This window comes from Chiloscyllium plagiosum, unplaced genomic scaffold, assembly GCF_037043375.1.
Source record: "Chiloscyllium plagiosum isolate Xiang-an unplaced genomic scaffold, Cpla_swu_hap1 HiC_scaffold_33, whole genome shotgun sequence".
Classification (NCBI taxonomy): domain Eukaryota; kingdom Metazoa; phylum Chordata; class Chondrichthyes; order Orectolobiformes; family Hemiscylliidae; genus Chiloscyllium; species Chiloscyllium plagiosum.
In genome coordinates, this window is record NW_028270171.1 from 5,296,918 (window position 1) to 5,324,755 (window position 27,838).

The following is a 27,838-nucleotide window of genomic DNA, read 5'->3' on the forward strand; positions in this document are numbered from 1 at the left end:
TTTATCCTAAAATTATGACCCCTCGTACCGAACATGGTGCAGTCAGGGAATGGAGGGCAGTAGGGAGGGATTGTAGGGGAGGAGGAAATGACAGAGACAGACGAGGGAAAGGCAATGCAGGGAGAGAAAAATACAAGGAGGAAAACCGTTCGTTGGAGACTATGTAAGCAAAGGTAAATCAGCAAGAACTGGAATGATGAGTGAGTGAGACAGGACTAAAGGAAGACAATGTCAGCTCAGCTGAGCTTCAGCAAAAATATGTCTCTAATTTTCCTCAGTAATTGAAAAGGAAGTGGTGAGGCTTAATATATTAATTGGAATTTTGTGCTAATTGGGCTCAATTTGCATCAACAAATTAGGTCCATTTAGAAAACAAAGTTAAAGGCAATCCTCTGGGAGCAGTTGTGATGAATATTAAGTACAGAAATGAATTCATCCCACATAGTCCTCATTTAATGAATCTCTCATGCCTCTTAGAATCCCTGCAATTAAATTTAATCACATTTCTCTTCTTCTCCCTCTCCCCATGTACATCTCTGGATATAGATGTACCTTCATACACATGCAAATGAATGTTAGCATGAATTAGAATATAGAATCCCGACAGTGTGGAAGCAGGCCATTCAACCCACTGAGTCCACACCGACTCTCCGAAGAGCATCCCACCCAGACCCACCCCCTACCCAATCCAAATGACCCTGCATTTCCCATGGCTAACCCACCCAGCCTGCATGTCCCTGGACACTATGGGGAATTTAGCATGGCCAATTCACTTAACCTGCAGATCTTTGGATTGTGGGAGGAAACCGGAGCAAACCCACACACAGACACAGGGAGAATGTGCAAACTCCACGCAGATAATCACCCGAGGCTGGATCGAACCCGGGTCCCTGGTGCTGTGAGGCCACAGTGCTAACCACTAAGCCCATTAATTGGACTCAGTTTTTTGGTTCTGTTCTGTATTTCCTTCATATGTTCATGTATCTAATATGTTCCTCACAAATTTCAAATATACATAGAAACACCCAAAATAGGTGCCCAAGTAGACCATTTGGCCCATCAAACCGTGCTCTCCTATTCAGTACCATCGTGGCTGATCTGTTTCTGTTCTGAATTCCACATTCCCATCTCATTCTCAAGAACCCTTAATTCCCTTCCTCACACAAATCTATCCACATCTGCCTCAAGAATATTGAGTCACCTTGCCTCTACCTCCTTCTGAGGCAGAGTTCCAAAGTCTCACAGTCCTCTGAGAAAACATATTCTCTTTATCTCTGTCCTTAAAGGGCAATCTCTGACATTAAGTCAGTGCCCCCCTAGTTCTGGACTGACTCAGGAGAGGACACATCCTTTCACCCTTCACTTTGTCAACACCATCCACCATCTGTTACTCCTCCTTCCAGTGGGAACCAGCCCTGCCTTCCCAATCTATCATCCAATCACGGAATCCCTACAGGGTGTAAGCAGGCCATTCATCTCATCCAGTCCACACCAATCTTCCGCATCCCATCCTTCTGTAAATCTGGACCACCCCCCATGAGGGGCCTCTTGGTTCTGCGATCGGTCAAATAAACACTAGCAGCTCGGTCTCTTTTAGCAAGTTTTAACAATGTATTACGATGCTGGGCATAGATTTCCAGCAACACGGGGTTAAGCACCTGTGTGTACTCTGGGAAAGCTGCGCACAATCTTAAAACACAGACTTTTATAGGTCTCTTAACAAACAGAACAGCCTTAATTGCAAAATTAATCCAATAAAATGAAATGATTTGACCAATAGACATAAAATTGAGCCATTGATTTTTCCTGGGAACTGACTTGTTTTGCACTTCTTTATCTCCTGGACACCTAATTTCCAAGGTCAATTTAGAATACTTTAATAATGTCATATCTTACTTAGTTAATTCATACTATGAACAGGGCATTGTTTGTTAATCTCTTTCAATAAATTCAGGAATGCAGTTTTCAGCAGGGTTAGATGCCATTGCTCCTGGAAGCCATCTTGCTACGTTATTTTATGTTACTTGCATTAAGAAGCCATTTTTTAGTTAGTAAAGTCATGCATTAAATGGTTGCTCCTGACACCAGCCTAAATCCAAATTTTAGATCCTCACCTCTACCCTAGCCATGTAATCGTGCACATCCCCTCGGCAATTTAACATGGCTAATCCACCAAATCAACTTGAATCTTTCTCAACCAATTTCATGCCATCACACTTGGGCTAAACCTTTCACTACAATCAATGGTAAATGAACTTACTCTTATAACACAACCCACTCCATTTATTTGATTTTGTAAATCTTCTCTGAACTGCCTCCAATGCATTTAGATCCTTCATTAAATAAGGATGGCTAAAACCGCACACACTATTCAAAATGTGGTCTCCCCAATGCCCTGTATAACTGAGGCATAGCCTCCTTGATGTTACATTCAATGCTTCCCATAATGAAGGAAAACATCCCATTAATCTTCTTTATCACCAGCTGGACTTACAGACTAACACTTTGTGAATCATACGCTGGAACTCCCAGATGCCTCTGCATTTTAGAATTCTGCAGTTGATTTCCAAGAGGGGCATGGATAAAGTAAATAGCAAAGATCTTTTCTTTAGGGTGGGGCAGTTCAAAACTAGAAGACATAGGTTTTTTAGATTAGATTCCCTACAATGTGGAAACAGGCCCTTCGGCCCAATAAATCCATACTGACCCTCCGAAGAGCAACCCACCCAAACCCCTTTTCCCTCTGACTAATGCACCTAACACTGTAGGAAATTTAGCATGGCCAATTCATCCTAACCTGCACATCTTTGGACTGTGGGAAGAAACAGGAGCAAATCCATTCAGACACGAGGAGAATGTGCAAACTCCACACAGAGAGTCGCCCGAGGCTGGAATCGAGCCTGAGACCCTGGTGCTGTGGAGAGAGGGGAAAGATTTGAAAGGGACGTGAGATGCATCTTTTTCACACAGAGGGTGACATATATATTGGAATGAGCTGCCAGAGGAAGTGGTAGATGCAGATACAATTATATTTAAAAGACATCTGGACTGAAAGGAAAGGTTTAGAGGGATATGGGCCAAATGTAGGAAAATAGGACGAGTTCAGTTGGGAAACCTGGTCAGTATGGACAAGTTGGGCCGAAGGGCCTGTTTCTGTGCTGGATGAGTCTATGATATATTTGTCTTCTCAGAAATAGTGGAATCTGTTTGATACTTAAATGAATCGATTCTCGCTCAGAGTCTCCGTGCACTCGATTAATCACTTGTTACTGGAATGCTGATTGTACCAATCCAATTTAACTCTAATCCCTTTACGTGCAGGGTTTATCCACTGGATGCGCTGATAACCCGAAGCAGTTTATCACATTATCCTATTCTTTGGAAGTCTGAAAAGACAGAATCCCGCCCCCTCTCAGCATTTTTTTTAACCTGTGAGAACATGCCCAATTTATATAATCACTCCTCAAAAAACCCAACGCTGTGTCTCACACAGTTTTGAAATTTGTCTGTCTGAAGGGCAGGTACAATTCCAGCAGCAGTTTCCAGAGCTTGGAACAGGATTCTGCTTGTATGATAGAGACATGAGTAATTACAGCTGCCTCATTCAATGTACAGCGCTGCTGTGGAAATTAGAGGGACAAGAAACTACATGTTCTCTCAGGAAACTGAAATAGCCAGGCAGGAGGCTGGGAGAACGCAGCAGGCCCGGCAGCAGCAGGAGGTGGAGAAGTCGACGCTTCGGGTGTACCCCTTCTTCCAGGACTGGGGGTGGGTGTGCACTTAAAGGGATTAGAGTTAAATTGGATTGGTACAATCAGCATTCCAGTAACAAGTGATTAATCGAGTGCACGGAGACTCTGAGGGAGAATCGATTCATTTAAGTATCAAACTGATTCCACTATTTCTGAGAAGACAAATATATCATTGACTCTTCCAGCACAGAAACAGGCCCTTCGGTCCAACTCGTCCATACTGACCAGGTTTCCCAACTGAACTCGTCCTATTTTCCTACATTTGGCCCATATCCCTCTAAACCTTTCCTTTCAGTCCAGATGTCTTTCAAATGTAATTGTATCTGCATCTACCACTTCCTCTGGCAGCTCATTCCAATATATATGTCACCCTCTGTGTGAAAAAGATGCATCTCACGTCCCTTTCAAATCCTTCCCCTCTCACCACAGCACCAGGGTCTCAGGCTCGATTCCAGCCTCGGGCAACTGTCTGTGTGGAGTTTGCACATTCTCCCTGTGTCTGTTTGGGTGTGCTCCGGTTTCCTCCCACAGTCCAAAGATGTGCAGGTTAGGATGAATTGGCCATGCTAAATTTCCCATAATGTTAGGTACATTAGTCAGAGGGAAAAGGGGTTTGGGTGGGTTGCTTTTCGGAGGGTTGGTGTGGACTTATTGGGCTGAAGGGCCTGTTTCCACACTGTAGGGAATCTAATCTAAAAAACCTATGCCTTCTAGTTTTGAACTGCCCCACCCTAAAGAAAAGATCTTTGCTACTTACTTTATCCATGCCCCTCTTGGAAATCAACTGCAGAATTCTAAAATGCAGAGGGATCTGGGAGTTCCAGCGTATGATTCACAAAGTGTTAGTCTGTAAGTCCAGCTGGTGATAAAGAAGATTAATGGGATGTTTCCCTTCATTATGGGAAGCATTGAATGTAACATCAAGGAGGCTATGCTTCAGTTATACAGGGCATTGGGGAGACCACATTTTGAATAGTGTGTGCGGTTTTAGCCATCCTTCTTCAGGACTGGGGTGGGTGTGGGAGGAGCTGCAGATAAAGGGGGTGGTGGGGACAGGATGGTGAGGTGGGAATAGGTGAAGACAGGCAGAGGGTACGACCTGGTTGGTCAATGGGAGGAATGAATCTGGTTGGTGGCTGGGAGCAGAGGAAGGAATGGGGAGGGGCTGGGAAGGGAGTCGGGGGATGGGGAGGGAGGGAGGTTATTTGCAATTGGAGAACTCAATGTTGAGTCCTCCCGGCTGTAGGTTGCCCAGGTGGAAGGTGAGGTGTTGTTCCTTCAATCTGTGGCGTGGTATGGCAATGGAGGAGGCCAAGGATGGTCGTGTTGGAAAGAGAGTGGGAAGGGGAATTGAAATGGGTGGTGACTGGGAGGTCCGGTTGGCCCCTGCGGGCCTGGCTGAGATGCAAAGTTTATGTTCGGTCTCCCCAATGTAGAGAAGACCACATTGGGAGCACCTGATGCAGTAAACTAGGTTGGAGGAGAGGCACCTGGAAGGAGTGTTTGAGGCCCTGGATGGAGGTGAGGGGGGTGGTGTACGGCAGGTTTTGCATCTTTTCCGGTTACAGAGGAAGGTACCTGGGGGCTGGGCTGGGGTTGGGGGGGAGGTGGTGCAGGTGGTTGGTTGGGAGATTGGCGCAACCCAGGACTGTCAAAGGCAACCTCTTAGGAAACTGTACAACCTTTGGGCAGTGTGAGAGGAAAGAGCTGGTGGATCCAGCAGAAAGAAAAGAAAGGAAGGGAAGAAAGAACGAGAGGAGGAAAGGAAAGAAAGAAAGAAAGGAGGGAGGGAGGGAGGGACTGGGAGGTGAAGAAGGACAGGCAATCAGTTCAACCTCGTAGTGAGCTCCGGACTCTCCGTTCCAGTTCACGCCACTTGGCTCCTGAGCTTCCAGCTGAGTCTTGGCCTGGAGTCACACCAAGTCCCGTTCAATCCCTGTGGGGAGCTGACCTCTGCCAGATTCCAATCCACCAACACCTCGATATCTAAATGGCTCCTCCTCATCTTCAGATCCTCAGCCCTGCCAACACTCACCCACCCGGCACCCTCTCCCCGGAAGCCCAGATTCAGGCCCCATCAATCTTCACTGCTCAGGAATCAGTCCGTCCACACACAGACACAGACACACATACAGACACACATACACACACGCAGACACACACACTCACATACACACGCAGACACACACACTCACACACACACACGCAGACACACACTCACATACACACGCAGACACACACACTCACACACACACACACACGCAGACACACACTCACACACACGCAGACACACACACACAGACACACACACACGCAGACACATACACTGACACACACACAGACACACACACAGACACAGGCACACACACACACAGACAGACAAACAGATACACAAAAGACACACACACAGGCACAGACACACATACAGACACACATACACACACACACAGACATACACACATCCAGACATACACACACACAGGCACAGACACACACAGGCACAGACACACACACAGGCACATACACACACACACAGACACACACACAGAAACACAGACACACATACACAACACACAGACACATAGCCACACACAGACACACATACACAATACACAGACACATAGACACACACAGACACACATACACACAGACACACACACACAGAAACACATACACAATACACAGACACACACACACAGACACAGACACACACAAACACACAGACAGACACACACAGACACATAGACACACACACACAGACACATAGACACACACACACAGACACACATACACACACAGAGACACACACACACACTCACACAGACACACACACACAGACAGACACACACAGACACACACCCAGGCACAGACACACACACACAGACACACACACAGACACAGCCGCAGACACACAGACACACATACACACAGATACACACACATACATACACACACAGACATACACACAGGCAGAGACACACACACAGACACACACACACATACATAAACACACAGGGACAGACACACATACACATAGACACACACACATACATACACACACATACACACACACACGTACACACACATACACACAGACACACACACAGACAGAAACACATGCACAATACACAGACACACATACACAGACACACATACACAGACACACAGACACACATACACAGACACACAGACACAGACACACATACACACACAGACACACATACACAGACACACACATACACACAGACACACATACACAGACACACTCACAGACACACTCACAGACACACTCACAGACACACTCACAGACACACTCACAGACACACTCACAAATACACACACAGACACAAACACACACACAAACACACACACAGACACACACAGGCATTCACGCACATACACACAGACATACACACAGATGCACACACACAGACATACACACAGACATACACACAGACATACACACAGACACACACACACAACACAGACACACAAACACAGACACACAAACACAGACACACATACACATACATACATACACAGACATACACACACACGTACATATACACACATACATACACACAGACACATAGACACAAACACAGACACACACACACGCACAGACACACAGACACACACACATACACACACTTAGACACAGACACACACATACACACAGACAGACACATATACACACAGAAACAGAGAGACACACATGTACACACAGACACAGATACACACACAGACACAGACACACATACACAGAGACACACACATACTCAGAGACACACAGACAGACACATATACACACAGAAACAGAGACACACACATGTACACACAGACACAGATACACACACAGACACACATACACAGAGACACACATACATACAGAGACACACATACACACAGGCACAGAGACACACAGACACACACACATATACACACACTCAGACACAGAGACACACATACACAGACAGACACATATACACACAGAAACAGAGACACACACATACACAGAGACACACACACGTAGACAGAGACACATGCACACACACAGAGACACACGCACACACATACACATAGAGACACACACACAGACACACACACATAGATACACAAACACACACAAACACAGAGACACACACAGACACAAACACACTCACACACATTCTCTCATACACATACACAGTCTCACACATTCATACATACACACAGTCTCTCACACACACACATGCGCGCGCACAGACACACAGACACATATTCTCACACTCATACACACAGACAGATAGACACACACATACACGCGTACACACGCACACACTCAGCTGTCTCCCTAGACCTGCTCCACTCACCAGGCTTTTGGTCACTCTGTCTTCGTATTTCCTTGAAGTTGTTGATGTCTATTGGAGGAGAGTCACAGACACAGAGGTCTACAGCACACAGAAGGACCCTTCAGCCCATCGAGTCTGCACCAGTCAAAAACAACCCCCTAACTATTCGAATCCCATTTTCCAGCACTTGGCCCATAGCCTTGAATACCTTGACGTCCCAGGTGTGTACATCGAAATACTTCCTAAATCTGATGAGGATTTCTGTCTCTGCCACCCTGACAGGCAGCCAGTTCCTGATTGTCACCCTCTCAGTGTGGTTCCTCACCTCCCCTCGAAACGTCCTGGCCCTTATCTTCAGCCTACGTTCATTGATCTATCCACCGAGGGGAAACATTCCTTCCTGTCTACCCTGTGAAGCCTCTCCTGGTGTTTTTTTCCTGTAGATTGATGATGTAAGCACAAACTGTTGAGAGCCCCCAGCTTTGTGCTAGCTTAGGGTTTTGGCATTACTTATTCAGTGACGATCTCTGACTCCCTTAACCTCAGACAGGGGAGGGCTATACCGGATCGCTGGCTCAGGGAGCAGCTCGTTTCTCTTATATTCCTGGACAGAATGTAGCCATTGCTGACAGCAGCATCATTATGACCCATTCCTAATTGCCCCTTAAATGGGTGGCTCGCGAGGGCCATGTCAGAGGGCAGTTAAAAGTGGACCCCGTTGCTGTGGGTCTGAAGTCCCATGTAGGCCAGATCAGGTAAGGACGGCAGATTTCCTTCCCTGAAGGGCATCAGTGAACCATGGGTTTTTCTGACCATGGTTACCATGAGGCTAGCTTTTATTGAATTGAAATTTCACCATTTGCCAAAATCGAAACATCACGGATACTGGAAGTCTGAAACAAAAACGCAAAGTGTCCCATAAACTCAGCAGGTCTGGCAGCCCCAGTGCAGAGAGAGAAGCAGAAGTCAGCATTTTGAGTCCAATCGGACTCTCCCTCGCTATCTGCCAATGTGGATTTTGAACCCGGCTTTTCCACAATCTTTCACTCTGGGCTCTGAGTCACTAATCTAATGAAACTGCCAGTACACCACCACCTCTCTTTGTGTGAAAATGTGAGGCCAGATTAAAGAAGGAATGGACTGTGATGGTTTCCCTCGTCGAATAGCCTGACCCCCGCTGTGTGGACCGTAAAAAATAGGAATGGGTGGAGGCCATTCGGCCCCTCGAGTCTCCTGCACCATTCAGTACAATCATGGCTCACCCAACATTCCTCACGTCTACTTTCCTGTCCTTTCCCTGTAACCCGTGATTCCCCGTCTGATCAAGAATCGATCTCAGCCTTAAATATACACGAGGCCTCTGCCCCCACAGCTCTCTCTGTGACAAGGAGTTCCAAAGACTCTGAACCCTCTGACAGAAGAGATTCCTCCTCAGCTCAGTCTTAAATTGGTGCCCCTTTATTCTGAGACTGTGCCCTCTGCTCCGAGACTCTCCCCTGATGGGAAACACCCTCTCAGCATCCACCCTGTCAAACCCCTTCAGACTCCGAGATGTTTCAATGGGATCAACTCCCATTCTTCGAAACTCCAGGGATAGAGACCCAGCCTGTTTAGCCTTTGCTCATAAGACAATCCCTCCATCCCGGAGACCATCCTACTGAACCTCCTCTGGACTCCCTCCAATGAAATGATATCTCCCTAAATAAGGAACCAAAACTGCTCCCCAGTACCTTTGTATCCCTGGAGCAGGTAAGACTTGAAACCAGGCCTCCTGGTGCAGAGGTAAGGACACTACTATTGCACCACAATCACCCCCCCCCCACATCCCCACCCAGCCAGCACCTTATTCCAGCTGTTGACGAGCAGCTAACACAATGGAGCACAAAGGTATTCGACTCATAGAATTCTTACACTGTGGGAGCAGGCCATTCAGCCCATTGAGTCGAGAGTGTGTTGCTGGAAAAGTGTCATCAGGAATGGTGGCCCGAAACGTCGATTCTCCTGCTCCTCAGATGCTGCCTGACCTGCTGTGCTTTTCCAGCACCACACTCTCGACTCTAATCTCCAGCATCTGCAGTCCTCACTTTCCCCAATCAGCCTATTGAGGCCATAATGACCCTCTGAAGAGCATCCTACCCTGACCTAATACCCTACCCTATCCCTGTAACCCTGCATTTCCCATGGCTAACCCACCAAGCCTGCACAGTATTGGACTGTATGAGGAAACCCATGCAGACACGGTGAGCATGTGCAGTCTCCATACAGAGCAGTCGCTTCAGGGTGGAATCGAACCCAGGTCCCTGGCAATGCAAGGTCACGGTGCTAACCACTGAGCCACCTTGACCAATCCTGCATGCATCAAACACTTACTGAAGAAGTGAGGAGCGTGGGATTTGAACCCACATATGTAGAACACAATGGATCAGTCGAAACATGTGGCTTTTCGACTCTGTCCAGCGTCTGCAGTCCTCACTTTCTCGCAATGCATTAGTCGCCCATTATCTTAACCTCTCAGCCATCTCATCATACTTCAGCCTCAGTTAATGAGGGGAGAAGAGAGAGAGAGGTCTCACACATATGCAGTATTTTTAGTTACACTGAATTCACATCATCTTCCTGGATTTCAGTGACCACCTAAACTGCTTAATGAGTGTGTTATGTGAAGCTTCCCAAGTTGTCCTTAATAAGCTCATTATAATCCCCAAGCCTCCTCCATCAAACTCCCAGCTGCATGACAAAGCCTACCCCGAGGGAGATGGCACAGACAGTCCCTGACAATATTTATTTAAGTCGCTGTTAGAGGTCAGTGTTCCACATGTTCTTGACAGAAATTGTCAAACAGCTTCTGAAGTGGACAAGCCACTGAATAAGAACAAATTACTCCAAATTGTTATACAGCTTGCCCCAACTTCTAAGGTACAAGCCCGTTCAGGAGCTGACCCAGCTCTGCGGGCAATGCTGTGCTGGTTGAGATGGAACAGTATGAGTCTGAGGCCAGGAATGGAGCAGCACAGAGTAAAAACAAGCACATCCAGACAAACTCTCCACTGCAGCGCTGAGGGAGTGCCGCACTGTCAGAGGGTCAGTGCTGAGGGAGTGCCACACTGTCGGAGGGTCAGTGCTGAGGGAGTGCCGCATTGTCGGAGGGTCAGTGCTGAGGGAGTGCCGCACTGTCAGAGGGTCAGTGCTGAGGGAGTGCCGCACTGTCAGAGGGTCAGTGCTGAGGGAGTGCCGCACTGTCGGAGGGTCAGTGCTGAGGGAGTGCCGCACTGTCGGAGGGTCAGTACTGAGGGAGTGCCGCACTGTCGGAGGGTCAGTGCTGAGGGAGTGCCACACTGTCGGAGGGTCAGTGCTGAGGGAGTGCCGCACAATCAGAGGGTCAGTGCTGAGGGAGTGCCGCACTGTGGGAGGGTCAGTACTGAGGGAGTGCCGCACTGTCGGAGGGTCAGTACTGAGGGAGTGCCGCACTGTCGGAGGGTCAGTACTGAGGGAATGCCGCACTGTCAGGTATTAGATTACTTACAGTGTGGAAACAGGCCCTTCGGCCCAACAAGTCCACACCGAACCGTCTCCCACCCCCCCTATATCTACTCCTTCACCTAACACTACGGGTAATTTAGCATGGCCAATTCACCTAACCTGCATATTTTTTTGGATTGTGGGAGGAAAGCAGAGCACCTGGAGAAACCCACGCAGACATGGGGAGAACGTGTAAACTCCACACGGAGAGTCGCCTGAGGCAGGAATTGAACCCGGTTCTCTGGCGCTGTGAGGCAGCAGTGCTAACCACTGTGCCACCGTGCCACCCATGTTCTGCCTTTCAAACTACAGTCTCAACTGTTCTGTCAGGGGGTGAGGAAAGTGTTCTGCTTTGAAATAGATTTCTCCCTGATGTTCTGGGCCATTGCTGTTCATGGGAGCTTACTGCGTGCAAATCGATGACCCCTTTCGTTCATTATAAGAGCAACTGCACTTCAGGGTACCTGACCAGCTGTAAAGTGTGTTGGGACATTTTGATGTTTGAAAGGCGCTATATAAATGCAACTTCTATCTTTTCAATGCTCCAATTGATCTATTTTTATAAATTTCGTCCCACACCTAGGAACCGAGAGGAGTCAACAAAGGTTGTAAGCAGTACCCTTTGGAACAAGGAAGGTGTCGATAGGAACTGGTCTGTGTAATATCGAGAGCAGGTTCCCTCAGCTGGTGCCAATAGCACCTCAGGTTGCCAACTCTGACCGGCTGCATTATGACATGGTCTTCTGCTTCAGAGTAGAGCCCCAGACACACCTTCCAGGTGAAGCAGTGATTTACCTGCCCTTCACTCAGTCTGGTCTGCAGTACTCGCTGCTCACAGAGTGGTCTCCTCTGCACTGGGGAGACAAAACGCAGACTGGGTGACTGCTTTACAGAAATTGTAAATGAATACAAGGAATCGGTAAATGAACACAATTATTAAGCCTGGACTTGCCTGCAGCAAGGAAATTAATTCTGTCTTTCTGGGAGACTCCAGGAGGGATGGTGACTCGTAACACTCAACATTCAAACCCAGAATACTGGTCTCACAGGATTTAATCTTGTTTATCCTACAGGAGATTGTAGATTGGTTCAATGCGATACGTGCTGTCCAGTTTCACTACTTACAAGTGGCATTTCCAGGGACCAGTGACCACGAGGTAAGCTTTGCTGACAACAGCTCTGAGTACCCTCTGGTCTATCGTGACCCTTTGATCCCCTTTAGCCTTACGAACTATATTCAACTCCTCCTTGAAAACAAATAAACTTTTATTTTCCAACTTCTGATTTGCCAGCTGAAGCACAAACTGACGAGGAACTTCCTGAAGGAAGGCTACATGGAGAAAACAGGACCCAAGGTAAGAGATTGCCTTCTTGCCATCAACCTGAGCTCCCAGGTTATCACAACTGTCCACACGGCCTACCTAGCAACAGGAGGGGAGCATCCCAAAATGGCGCCAGAGTGTGGGACAAGAACACGTTTAGCTATATCTCCCTCGATATCATGGAACTCACACAGTGTGAAAACAGGCCATTTGGTCCAACAAGTCAACACTGAAGAGTAACCACCCAGACCCATTCCCCTAACTAATGCACCTAACCTACACACACCTGAAAACATTGGGCAATTTAGCATGGCCAGTTCACCTGACCTGCACATCTTTGGACTGTGGGAAGAAACCGGAGCACCAGAGGAAACTCACGCAGACACGGGGAGAATGTGCAAACTCCACACAGTCGTCCAAGGCTGGGATCAAACCTGGGTACCTGACACTGTGAGGCAGCAGTACTAACCACTGAGCCACTGTGCTGCATGCAGTCTAACACATTCTCTCCCGCTCTCACGCACATACCTCTCTGCACTTTCACACACACAGCTTCACTCTCACATATGCCTTTGCTCTTACATACACATTCAGTCTCACACATACTGTCTCTCACATTCACACTCTCACACACACCCTGTCTCTCATACACACTGTTTTATGGATACACTCTCTCATACTCTCACTTGCCCTCTCTCACAGACACATACAGACAGACACACACTCTTACACAAACACACACTCCCCAAATCTCATACATACCTCCCTACACACACACAAACACACATACCCTACACACACACTCTCACACACACACACGCTCTCTCACACAAACACACACTCCCCAAATCTCATACATACCTCCCTACACACACACAAACACACATAACCTATATACACACACACGTACAAGTACACAATGGAGAATGTGGAACTGGACTTTGAAGAAAATCTTTCTTTCTCTGCCCTGTATTTTTGACATTCCCCCTGATACCATCTTCAACAACCCATGGTCTCACCTTCATGAACAGCTCCCTTTATTAGATGCACAGGCAATTATTTAATGTACAAAAGTAAACCATTACAGTTAATATTCTGGATTTCAAACTTATACAAAGCAGAGAAGGATGGCTGATACATTTATATAGAAACCTTTTAGATTGTCAGACCATTCAATGGTCAACAAGTATTGGTGAGTGGATGTGATGTACTGCAGAGCTGTGATCGGATCTGTTGGCTGTGTTCTCACCTCTGTATCTGCTTCAGCTTGACCAGGTTGGCATTTCATTTTAAACATGCCAGGCGCTGTTTCTGGTGTGCCCTCTCCATTCAACCAGGGCCTGATTGGTCAGCTTGAGGGGAATAGTAGAGTGGGTGGGTTCAGAGCAGGGGTTAACAAGGCTGAGAGGTTATAGGTCACTGACAGCCCACTGAGCCTCATTGTTGCTCCGTGTCTGAGCTGTAGGACCTATTCTGAATCCATCCCACCCTGCAGAGTCGGAGTGCCACAGAGGGGAGTCTCGGCATGACAGTGGGATTTTGTCTCCACAAGGACCATACGGTGGGGGGTCACCTGCACCGAATACTGCAGTGACCGGGGGGAATGGGGATGTGTATGTTTCTCCCTTGTGTTGGTTCCTTTGTCACTTGCTGCAGTCGCACAGCGTTGTCCTTCAGACTGTGACCAGCACGTTCTGTCATGTAGCTGCTGAGTGACTCTCAGTGATGGACATTGAAGTCTCCCACCCAGTGTACGTCCTCGTCCCGTCGGTGTCGCCTCCAATTTGAGTTCTACACGGAGTAGCACTGATTCGTTAGGCCGGGGGCAGGGCACATTCCCAGGAATCAGCAAACAGTTGATGCTGGTTACGGGATAACTACTTGGTGGAGTTTAGAAGGAGGAGGGGGGCGATCTAATTGGAACATACACAATACTGAACAGCCTGGACAGAGGGGATGTTGGCAAGATGTACCCATTGTTAAGAGTGACTAGGACCCGAGGGCACAGCCTTAGAGTAAAGCGAAGACACTTCAGGACAGAGATAAGGAGAAACTTCTTCAGCCAGAGAGTGGGGAATCTATAGAATTCATTGGCTATGGAGGCCAGGTCATTGAGTATATTTAAGACTGAGGTAAATAAGTTCTTGAGTATCGGGGGATCAAGGGTTATGGGGAGAAAGTGGGAGAAAGGGGTTGAGAAACTTATCAGCCATGACTGAATGGTGAAGCAGACTCGATGGGCTGAATGGCCTAATTTCTGCTCCTGTGATCTTAGTCCTGGACACCAGAGGTAACTCGATTGCAATTCTTTGAACTAATGCCATGGGATATTTTATTTTCACCTGAGAGGCATCAGACTCACCCAGAAGAAGCATCTCTGACAGAGCGGCACTCCCTCAGCAATGAGTGTCAGCCTCCAAGTGAGCCTCAAATTCACCTCAAGCAGAGACCATTGTAATGTTCACAAAAAGATCTGCCCCTTTGTAATACCCTGACCCTCCTAACCCTGAGCCTGTAGCACCAACAACAACAGCAACTGAATCCACACAGCAGGGCAGTGGAGCTCTGTCAGACTCACCTAGAGCTCCAGCACAATCTATCAGACACTGATTAAACAACAAAGTTCACTCGCTTTTTCTTGCTCCAAGCAAACCGAAGGTTTCAAGAAGCGATGGTTTACTCTGGATCATCGACGCCTGATGTACTACAAAGACCCTCTGGTATGTAACTCCACAGGCAGCCCAGGTTAGAGGCTGTGCTCCCTCTCTCTCGGTCTCTTATTCTCTCACACTCTCTCCATGTCCCCAACTCTGACACTCCCTTTCTCTCTCACACTCACGCTGTTTCTGTATCACCCTTTCACACTTTCTGTCACATTCTCTGTATCTCTGTCCCTCGCTTTTTCCCTCACACCTTCACACTCTCTATCACCCTTTAAACACTTTCTGTCACATTCAATGTGTCCCTGTCTCTCTCTTACTTTCTCTCTCACACCCACACTCTCTCTGTATCACTCTTTAACACTCTCTGTCACATTCTCTGTAACTCTGTCCTTCATTCCTGAGGAAGGGCTTTTGCCTGAAACGTCGATTTTCCTGCTCCTCTCCTGACCTGCCGTGCTTTTCCAGCACCACTCTGATCTTGACTCTAATCTCCAGCATCAGGAGTACCACTTCTGCCTCATTTTTTATGCCACCCTCACATTCTCTGTATCTCTCTCCCTGTCTCTCTCACGCTCACACACTCCGTTTCACAGTAAAACACTTTCAGTCACATTCTCTGTATTGCTGTCTCTCGCTCTCTCTCTTTCTGTCTCACACTCACACTCTCTCTGTATCACCCTATCACACTAATTCTCAAATAGGCTTAATCTATCTCTCACTCTTTCTTTCCCACCCTCAACCTCATACTCAGTTTGTCTCAATTGCCATTAATCAAACTCCCACTTAGTGTCCCACTCTTTCTCTTGTACTCACTCTTCCATTTGCTTGTCCTCTCCAACTCTGTACGCACTCTCACATTCACTCACTCAACCTTTTCCTCCCTTCATTCATCCTCCAGCTGACCATTTCCCTCAAGCTCAATCTTTTACTCGGACCGTTCCTCTTTCCCAATGGTGGAGGGCTGGGTGCAAAGGGTCCTAAGGAAGGTGTTGTTGGCATTTCCCCAGCCCCTAACTATGCACACTGGGGACACTGGCACAAGGGGTTGGTGCAGAGAGCAAGCAGCACAGTGGATGAGATTAAGGCTCAGGGGGATGGGGACTGGGAAGATTTACCAAGGATAGAGTGGCAGATCATGACTAACCTAAACCGAATGGGCTGAATGGCCTCTTGTGGACCAATGTACTTTATCATGCAACTGAAGCAAGCAAATTGAGGAAGCTGAGGTTTTTGCAATAGTTTACATGACGAATCGAGCAGATGCTGTGGCTTGGTTCCTGCTCACAAGAGAATGCCGTGTGGTTTTCTGTGTTATGTATTTGGGGCTGGGTTTCATCCTCAGATTGCAGGATTCCAAGGAGGCAATGCCCCTGGGGTGTAATCGCTGGGCAGTTAATCCTGAGACCCAAGTAATGTTCCAGAGACCCGGGTTCAAGTCCCACCATGGCAAATACTGCAATCTGAATTAAAACAAATTTGGAATTAAGAGTCTAATGATGACCACAAACCCATTGTTAATTGTCGGAAAAACCCACCAAGTTCACTGGTTCTATTCAGGGAAGGAAACTTCTATCCTTACCCAGTCTGGCCTACATTAGACTCCAGACCTACAGCAATGTGGTTGACTCTTAACTGCCCTCTGGGTAATTAGGGATGGGCAATAAATATTGGTACAGCCAGTGGCACACATGTCCCATGAGTGAATTCCTTCTTTTTAAGAAATACTGTCCGTGCTTTATGTTCTGAGCTCAGGAATGTCAATGAGGAGCCAGTCAAATATTGGGATATTGCGATCTGTAGTGTGCAATACACATAGAGTCACAGATTCGTAGAGATGTACAGCTTGGAAGCAGACCTTCTCATCCATACTGACCAGATATTGTCCATTAATCTAGTTCCATTTGCCAGCATTTGGTCCATATCCCTCTAAACCCTTCCTAATCATATGTGCATCCAGATGCCTCTTAAATGTTGTAATTGTACCAGCCTCCACCACTTCCTCTGGCAGCTCATTCCATACACGCACCACCCTCTGTGTGAAAATGTTGCCCCTTAGGTCCTTTTTAAATCTTTCTCCTCTCACCCTAAACCTATGCCCTCTAGTTTTTGACTCTCCCATACCAGGGAAAATACCTTGTCTATTTATCTTATCCATGCCTCTCATGATTTTATAAACCTCTACAAGGTCACCCCTCAGCCTCCGACGCCCCAGGGAAAACAGCCCCAGCCTGTTCAGCCTCTCTTTATAGCTCACATCCTCCAACCCTGGCAACATCCTTGTAAGTCTTTTCTGAACCCTTTCAAGTTTCACAACATCCTTCCGATAGTAGATGGTTCGAAGAATGTCTCTGATTCAATGTTTACAATGCCCCAGGGTCAGGACAGATGGAAGGTTGTTAACAAAGGATCGAGATGGGCAGGCAAGGGGCTTATCTTTACTCAGCGCTGTTGTGATGATATGGAATACACAGCCAGGAAGGTCGGTGGAAGGGAGACCAGAGGTCACTCTGAGACTGGCAGTTGTCTCAAAGGGGAGAACTCTGAAAGGCCGAGGGGAAAAAGCAGGGACAGTGTGCAGTAGGAGTAATTGGATAAAAGGGGAAAGTGCGACCTCCTAAAACCTCCTGCTCCCAAAGTGAGATAGTATTAACGGGCAGTTGTTTGTGAAACTTCTGCAGGATGCATTTGCCAAGGGAGAGGTCTTCATTGGCAGCAGTGAAAACGGGTACCTGGTCAAAGAGGGTCTGTGCCCTGGGGCCCAGAGCAGTCCAGGATGGCAGTATGGCATCACCATAGTAACACCAGACCGAGACTTCCTGTTCACATGTGAAACGGAAAGCGAGCAGCAAGAATGGATAGCAGCATTCAACAGCGTGATTAATCAACAGATGTCACCTCAGGAATATACAGGTATGTTTCTCCCTGTCACTCCCCCAGACCGTGCTGACATGCTCTTTAACCCCTGCCCTCTCTTTAACCATATCTTCTATCATAAATTCCTTATAGTGTGGAATCAGGCCATTTGGCCCATCGTGTCCATACTGACCTTCCAAAGAGCATCCCACCCAGACCAACCTATTCCTGTAACTCTGCATTTCCCATGGCTAGCCCACCTAGCCTGCACATTCCTCGACACAATGGGCAATTTCCCATTGCCAATTCACCTGACCTGCACATCCTTGGACTGTGGGAGGAAAACGGAGGAAACCCACGCAGACACGAGGAGAATGTGCAAACTCCACACAGACAGTCGCCCGAGGGTGAATTCGAACCTGGGTCCCTGGTGCTGTGAGGCAGCAATGCTGACCACTGAGCCACCGTGCCAACCCTCTTTACCCCCTCCCCGTCCTCTCTTTACCTCACACCCTCTCTTTAACCCCATCTTCTCCTTAACCCATGTCCTCTCTCTAACATCTCCCCCCAGTCTGTGAGGAGGAACGAGACAGGGCCATTGTTGACAGAGCACCGTGACTCTGGATGGTCACTTACTGAGTGAGGTTCAGAGCCATTAGGACGAAGGGGGTGGGGGGGAAGCAAAGAAAGACAAAGAAATGATTATGTGGGTTTCTTCCTCAACTCAGTTCATGACTTCCTTTTCTGTTTTTCAGTGGAAGCCAACTTCAAACACAGACGATAAATCCCCAAACATGCTGACCTCCAACCTTTAACTTCTGACCTCAGCTTTACAGACAGACACAACACAAAGCCATCGCTATGGTGCTGGAAGATTAGAACCTCCCCATTTTTTACCAGTGACTCCACTTCTTACCGATGAGAGTGCGAGGCATTTCCCCTGGGGCCTTGGCTTCATGCGCTGCTGGTGGGCCCCTGGGAATGTTCTAGAACAGAAGCATGATGTCACTCGCTCAGCCACATTGAGGGTTCCTGGCACAGCCATGGATGTGAGCTGCAGGGATTCGGCAAGCCAGCTTGGAGGAAACACAAACATTCCACTGTCTATTGGACAGAGAGCTGACAAATCCACCTTCCTGTTGAGGAGACTGGTGTGCCGAGGGACACTCCAATAATCCCAGCACAGTGACACAAATACTCAGCAGATTAATTTAGGGGCATAATAAAATGGAAACAGGAAAAAAATGTCCCAACTAGAATAGTGGAGGGATATTCTTTAGCCAATAAAACTGAGGCATATTCATATGGACAGTGTATCTGACCTTGACCTTGGAGTGTTTGATGGTGACAGTGTAGAGGGAGCTTTACTCTGTATCTAACCCTGTGCTGTCCCTGTCCTGGGAGTGTTTGATGAGGACAGTGTAGAGGGAGCTTTACTCTGTACCTAACTGTTCATCTATGTTGGGTGCAAGTTGTCCGATTGTCTTGTACATTCTCTAATTGTCCCTCCGTTTGAGTGTCTGTCACACGTTTCCCCCCACCCCCCCCCCCCCCCCCCCGCCCCACCCCAAGCTGGGCTCCTTATCTTCCCAGAGCCAGTAGGCATGCCCCCTGCCATTGCATATTGTTGTCAGTTGGCTGGATGGCTGGCCTGCAAGGTGGAGTGATGCCAATGGGGCAGGTTCAATTCCCGCTCCTGGCTGAGGTGACCATGATGGTCTCACCCCATGTCCGGTGACCCTCAGGTTAAACCACCATTGGTCACCTCTCTAATGAGAGGTAAGGACAATAGCAGTTTGGTTTTGGTAGTATCGGCACTGTAGTCTTTGCTCGCCAGGGGATGGTGTCGATCACCTTAACCTTAACCCTTAGTTTGTAATCACCAATTGACCCTGGGTCCTTTATTCCCTCACAGAAGAGCCTGAGGTTCTGCTAGTCGGGATGCCTAAATCAGGAGTGTGTTTCTTTCCCCAGTACTGACATCCCATCTCTCTCCCCGATCGACAACGGCAGCTAACAAACGTCGTGTTTCTGATCATCCCTGTCGTCATTCACAAATTTCTCTAGCAACCCCCAAAGGTGGGGTCCTTCAGGCTGTTGCAGGGATACCTCATATGGCCAAGCTCAGGAGAAATGCTGCTCTCTGAATAGTCATGAAAACATTAACTGCTTCTTTAGAATATTTCAAATGTTCAGTTAAAAACAAAATCTCCCACCAACCTCCACGGGAAAGGAAACAGAATGGCAACTAGTTTTTATTTCAAGTGTGATGCTGTCAATGCAACCAATCTGCTCCATCGAATATTAAATGGTGCTGGAGTCAAAACAAAGTTAAAAATCACACAACACCAGGTTATATCCAACAGGTTTATTTGGAAGCACTAGCTTTCAGAGCGCTGCTCCTTCATGATTAGATTGGGTTAGATTCCCTGCAGTGTGGAAACAGGCCATTCAGCCCAATCAGTCCATACCGACCCTCCCAAGAGTAACCCACCCAGACCCATTTCCCTCTGAATGATGCACTTAACACTGTGGGCAATTTAGCATGGCCAATTCACCTGACCTGCACATCTTTGGACTGTGGGAGGAAACCAGAGCACCCGGAGGAAACCCACGCAGACACGGGGACTAGTACAAACTTCACACAGACAGTCACCTGAGGCTGGAATCAAACCTAGGTATCTGGCGCTGTGAGGCAGCAGTGCTAACCACTGAGCCACCGTGCCACCATCAGGTGATTCAAAGCAGCGCTCCGAACCTGTCGGACTATAACCTGATGTGTGATTTTTAACTTTGTCCACCCCAGGCCAACACCAGCTCCTCTACATCAGGAGTCAAAACACATTTAAACAGTGCACAGCTAGGATTCAGACTCCCTGAGACTGTGGAGGAGGTAGGTTCAGTCAGGGTTTTCAGAAAGGAGTTGGATTATTAACCAAAAGGGAAAGGGATTCGGTGGGAAAGGTAAGGAGGTGTCACAATGGAAATTGCTCTTATGGAGAGCTAGCATGGCCAAAATGGGCCAAATAGCCTTCATCTCCATCTAGACATTCCAACCATGCAGTTGTGAGTTTCCCTGGCCTTTCCCTGCAATACCCACCTGCCCACCTACATCAGCTGACCTCGCACTGGGTGCCACAGTTAAACTCAGCGCCAGAGGCAAAACTCTGGTCTCGTTTCTGAGGAAGGGTCACTGGACCTGAAATGTTAACTCTGATTTCTCTCCAGAGATGCTGCCAGACCTGCTGAACTTTTCCAGCAATTTCTGATTTCCAGCATCCACAGTTCTTTCTGGTTTTTTGACCAGCCAGCCCTCTGGTTTGGGATTTAGTGACAGCTCTGAAGCTTTTAATGGGTCTTGGGTTTTATTTTAAACCTTCAAACTTCGGGAACGCTCTTTATCTGGAATGTTCTCAATTCTCCCGAGGAAATAAATCCCCAGGCCCTTCAGCCCGTCATCTCCCTCCTGAACCAAAAGGTCCTGAAATCAAATCTGGAAGTGATAATCCAGTGACGTGCTGAGGCAGTGCTGTGCTGTCAGAGGTGCTGTCTCTGAGGTGACAAAGTCAAAGAGATGTACAGCACGGAAACAGACCCTTCGGTCCAACCCGTCCATGCCGACCAGATATCCCAACCCAATCTAGTCCCACCTGCCAGCACCAGGCCCATATCCATCCAAACCCTTCCTATTCATATACCCATCTAGATGCCTTTTAAATGTTGCATTGTATTAGCCTCCATCGCTTCCTCTGGCAGCTCATTCCACACACGCACCACCCTCTGCGTGAAAAAGTTGTCCCTCGGGTCCCTTTTACATCTTAACTCTCTCACCCTAAACCTATGTCCTCTAGTTCTGGACTCCCCCACCCCAGGGAAAAGACCTTGTCTATTTATCCTATCCACATCCCTCATGGTTTTGTAAACCTCTATAAGGTCACCCCTCAGCCTCCGACGCTCCAGGGAAAACAGCCCCAGCCTGTTCAGCCTCTCCCTGTAGCTCAAACCCTCCAACACTGGCAATATCCTCGTAAATCTTTTCTGAACCCTTTCAAGTTTCACAACATCTTTCCGATAGGAAGGAGACCAGAATTTCCTGTAATATTCCAAAAATGGCCTAATCAATATCCTGTACAGCCGCAACATGACCTCCCAACTCCTGTACTCAATACTCTGACCAATAAAGGAAAGCATACCAAACACCTTCTTCTCTATCCTATCTTTCAAGGAGCTATGAACCTGCACTCCAAGGTCTCTTTGTTCAGCTACACTCCCTAGGACCTTACCATTAAGTGTATAATTCCTGCTAAGATTTGCTTTTCCAAAATGTAACACGTCGCATTTATCTGAATTAAACTCCATCTGCCACTTCTCAGCCCATTGGCCCATCTGGTCAAGATCCCATTGTAATGTGAGGTAACCCTCTTCGCTGTCTGCTACCCTTCCAATTTTGGTGTCCTCTGCAAACTTACTAACCATACCTCCTAATATAAACCATTTATATAAATGGAGAAAACCAAGATCTGACAGTATCTTCTCTGGTGGAGGGAGATGACCGACTGGCCACAGTTGACTGGCCACAGTTTAGCACGACCAGTTCACCTGACCTGCACATCTTTGGACTGTGGGAGGAAACCGGAGCACCCAGAGAAAACCAACAACGACACTGGGAGAATGTGCAGACTCCACACAGACAGTCACCCGAGGCTGGAATCAAACACAGGTCCCTGGTGCTGTGAGGCAGCAGTGCTAATCACTGAGCCACCGTGCCGCCCCACCAATGCAAGATACAGGCCAATGCTTTGTTATCACATCACAATTTGTGAGAAGCTTGCTGTACTTAAACCACCTGCATACGGAATCACAGAAGTGTTATGGCAAAGCAGGAGGCCACTGTGTCTGTGTCTGTAACGGCCGTTCGAATGAGCACCATTCCATAACATTCCATTGCATGGAACTTACACAATCTCCCCGTGTCTGCGTGGAGTTCCCCTGGGTGCTCTGGTTTCATCCCACAGTCCAAAGGTGTGCAGGTCAGGGAAAATTGGCCATGCTAAACTGCCCATAGTGTTTTGGGATGTGTAGGTTAGGTGCATTAGTCAGGGGTAAATATAGGGCAGTGAAATGGTCTGGGTGGATTACTCTTCAGAGGGTCAGTGTGGACTTGTTGGGCTGAAGGTCCTGTTTCCTGTATCAACAATATTCTGGAGCCTTGTCCCCACAGCCTTGCACCTTCTTTCTGTCCAATGCACTCTCAAATGTCCAAATGGACCCTGAGTCCCCCACACTTCCAGACCCATACATTACTGCAGCGATTACACCTCAAAACACTTCTGTGATTCTGTACAGAGCCACTTTATACACAGCAGGATCCCACAAACTGTGATGTGAAGTACTTTGGGGCAGTCTGAAGGCGCTATAAAAATGCAAGTTCTTCCTAATCTTTTCTCCGGTAGACAAATAATGGGCTTCGGTTTGGCTGCCCCCTCTCACCCATACCTGGGCCAACAGAGACAGTCGCTCAGAATGGTTGTGATCAATGGTGAGCACGTCCAGTAAACTGAGTGGAAAGGGATCGACTGGGTTAGGTTGCTGTTGGGAAAGCAGCTATGGACAGGATAAAGCAAATGATCTTTCAGAGTTCCGAACAAAGGATTCTCACAACCACACTTCAAAAAGAAATTAAACTAGAAGGAGGCCCTTCAGCCCATCATGTCTGTACCAGCCATGAAGCATCAAATCTGCACGAATCCCATTTCCCAGCACTTGTCCCATAGACGAGCACGCTGGGTGCAGATAATGATGTGTCACTGTTCACATACAAACTATTCAAGGTTCTGGGCAGAAGAATTAGAAAAGAAATTGTTATTGGACTTTTTCAGGCTGCACGAACAAAGGGATTGATGAAAGAGTTGGTGCATTAGGAAGAGTCACCCTTAAAGGGAGGGGGGAGAGAGGGAAGTGGAGAGATTTAGGGAGGATATTCCAGAGCTTAGCCCCCAAGCAGATATTGGCACAGTTGGCACACACTGTGCATTTAAAATCGGGAATCATAATGATGCACAGCACGGAAACAGACCCTTCAGGCTAACCCATCCATGCCGACCAGATATCCTAAATAAATCTAGTCCCATTTGCCAGCACTTGGCCCATATCCCTCCAAAACCCTTCCTAATCATATATCCATCCAGATGCCTTTTAAATGCTGTAATTGTACCAGCCTCCACCACTTCCTCTTGCAGCTCATTCCATACACGTACCACCCTCTGTGTGTAAAAGTTCCCCTTAGGTCCCTTTTAAATCTTTCCCCTTTCACATTAAACCTATGCCCTCTAGTTCTGGCCTCTCCCCCACCCCAGGGAAAAGACCTTGTCTGTTTACCCTATTCACATCCCTCATGACTTTATAAACCTCTATAAGGTCATCCCTCAGCCACTAACGCTCCAGGGAAAACAGCCCCAGACTCTTCAGCCTCTCCCTGTAGCTCAGACCCTTCAACCCTGGCAGCATCCTTGTAAATCTTTTCTGAACACTTGCAAGTTTCACAATATTTTTCCTCGAGCATGGTTCTGTCATGACAAGAGATTAGAATTAGAGGCACTTGTGTCAGATTTAACCTGGGAGTGCTCGATGACAGAACCACGAATCTGAAATGTAAGACTTGAAACACCTCATCTTGGTAAGTACAAAACTTAACAGCAATATTGAAGGAGAAAAACATCATGTTTATAAGCTCAAAAGCAACTTATTGCATTCAATGAATACCCTTGAATTATTGCGGGGATTCACACTGAGACAGGTGAGTCAGAAATCACGAAGAGATGGGAGACAGCTTCATCAATGAAGCTCAAGCAGAGAACAATGTGAGGGCAAGAGGGGGGGAACATTACAGGACGCACTACAGAGAAGTCAGCTGTCAATGTCAGGACATCAGGAATCAAAATGCAAATATTGGAATTTCTCCTGATGCAGAGAGAGGATGTGCATTCCAGGATTAAAGAACTTCAAAAGCCATTCTTCCACACACACAGGACATTCCAAATAGTTTCACAGAATATTCATAACCTGTCATCGCTGTTGGTTATTTAGGAAACACAACAGGCAACACAGAGTGCCACACGGTCGGAGGATCAGTGCAGTGGGAGTGCCACACTGTCGGGGGGTCAGTGCTAAGGGAGCGCCACACTGTCAGAGGGTCAGTGCTGAGGGAGTGCCGCACTGTCGGGGGGTCAGTGCTAAGGGAGCGCCACACTGTCGGACGGTCAGTTTCAGAGAGAGTGCTGCACTGTCAGAGGGTCAGTGCTGAGGGAGTGCCGCACTGTCGGGGGGTCAGTGCTAAGGGAGCGCCACACTGTCGGACGGTCAGTTTCAGAGAGAGTGCTGCACTGTCAGAGGGTCAGTGCAGAGGGAGCGCCGCACAGTCAGAGAGTCAGTGCTGAGGGAGTGCCGCACTGTCTAGGGGTCAGTGCTGAGGGAATGCCTAACAGTAGGAGGGTCAGTGCTGATGGAGTGCCACACTGTCAGAGGATCAGTGCTGAGGGAGTGCCGCACTGTCAGAGGGTCAGTGCTGAGGGAATGCCTCACTGTCAGAGGGTCAGTGCTGAGGGAGTGCCGCACTGTCAGAGGGTCAGTGCTGAGGGAGTGCCGCACTGTTGGAGGGTCAGTGCTGAGGGAGTGCCGCACTGTCAGAGGGTCAGTACTGAGGGAGTGCCGCACTGTCGGAGGGTCAGTGCTGAGGGAGTGCCACACTGTCGGACGGTCAGTTTCAGAGAGAGTGCTGCACTGTCAGAGGGTCAGTGCTGAGGGAGTGCCGCACTGTCTAGGGGTCAGTGCTGAGGGAGTGCCGCACTGTCGGAGGGTCAGTGCTGAGGGAATGCCTCACTGTCGGAGGGTCACTGCCGAGGGAGTACTGCACTGTCAGAGTGTCAGTGCTGAGGGAGTGCTGCACTGTCAGAGAGTCAGTGCTGAGGGAACGCCACACTGTCAGAGGGTCAGTGCTGAGGGAGTGTTGCACTGTCAGAGGGTCAGTGCTGAGGGAGTGTTGCATTGTCAAAGGGTCAGTGCTGAGGGAGTGCTGCACTGTCGGAGGGTCAGTGCTGAGGGAGTACGCATTGTCGGAGGGTCAGTGCTGAGGGAGTGGCGCACTGTCGGAGGGTCAGTACCGAGGGAGTGCCGCACTGTCAGAGGGTCAGTGCTGAGGGAGCGCCACACTGTTGGAGGGTCAGTGCTGAGGGAATGCCGCACTGTCAGAGGGTCAGTGCTGAGGGAGAGCCGTACTGTCAGAGGGTCAGTGCTGAGGGAATGCCACACTGTCGGAGGGTCAGTGCTGAGGGAGTGCCTCACTGTCAGAGGGTCAGTGCTGAGGGAATGCTGTACTGTCAGAGGGTCAGTGCTGAGGGAGTGCCACACTGTCAGAGGGTCAGTGCTGAGGGAATGCCGCACTGTCAGAGGGTCAGTGCTGAGGGAATGCCGCACTGTCTGAGGGTCAGTGCTGAGGGAGAGCCGCACTGTCAGAGGGTCAGTGCTGAGGGAATGCCTCTCTGTCAGAGGGTCAGTGCTGAGGGAGTTTCGCACTGTCAGAAGGTCAGTGCTGAGGGAATGCCGCACTGTCAGAGGGTCAGTGCTGAGGGAATGCCTCACTGTTGGAGGGTGATTACTGAGGGACCGCCGCACTATCCTGGATTAATATTCAACCTTTAGCTACCATCAGTCATAAGAAATCTTTACCAACCTGTCACTGGAGGAAATACCACTGACTCTGGGAAGGTAGACAGAAAATGCTGGAAATACTCAGTGAGTCTGGCTACATCGATGAAGAGAGCAATCAAGATTAACATATCAACACGATGAACCTTCTTCAAAGTTGAAAGGAAATGTTGGAATCATCACAGGTTTTGACCAGGTGAAGAGGGGTTGGTGGGAAACGAAAATGGAATTCTTTGCTTTGTAACTGTTCTGTCTCTCTCTCTCTCTCTCTCCCTCTCTGATTGTCTCTCTCTTCCTATCTGTTTCTCTCCCTCTCTGTCTCTCTGTCTTTCTCTCTCTTGCTCTCTCTCTATCACGTTCTCTCCCTCTCTTTCTCTCTCCCTCTCCCTCTCGCTCTTCTTCCAATGAAGCTGAAGGGAAATTTGAAGAACTTCAACTGCTCTTTCCATTGAGCACATTGTCACCTTCCAGACTCAACATGGCGGTTTGGCAGTTTTAGACCGCAATCTCTTCTGTCGCTTGTCTCTTTCTTTTCACGTATTTGGGTTGAATTCTCTGCTCTCTCGTGCTTTTGCCAACGTCTTGCAGCTGTTCATCATCCCATAGACTCAACTCACTCGAGGCAAACCTTTTGCCTCGTTCCTTTATTTTCTTGTCCCATCTCCATTCCCTCTGGCTCTGAATGACAGGCTCAT

At 48.1% G+C, this 27,838-nt stretch overlaps 1 protein-coding gene across 1 annotated transcript in view; it reads left to right on the forward strand.

Moving 5' to 3' along the window:
* The window catches only part of LOC122542114 (arf-GAP with dual PH domain-containing protein 1), an 88,646-nt gene extending 68,892 nt beyond the window's left edge, over nt 1-19,754 (forward strand). Inside the window, exons 7-11 of the mRNA XM_087978231.1 lie at nt 12,676-12,759; nt 12,895-12,957; nt 15,573-15,644; nt 18,266-18,497; nt 19,196-19,754. Of these exons, the coding sequence (XP_087834357.1) occupies nt 12,676-12,759; nt 12,895-12,957; nt 15,573-15,644; nt 18,266-18,497; nt 19,196-19,224 (480 nt within the window). The 3' untranslated portion in view covers nt 19,225-19,754. The remainder of the gene's footprint in view (nt 1-12,675; nt 12,760-12,894; nt 12,958-15,572; nt 15,645-18,265; nt 18,498-19,195) is intronic.
* Nucleotides 19,755-27,838: the final 8,084 nt, after the last annotated feature.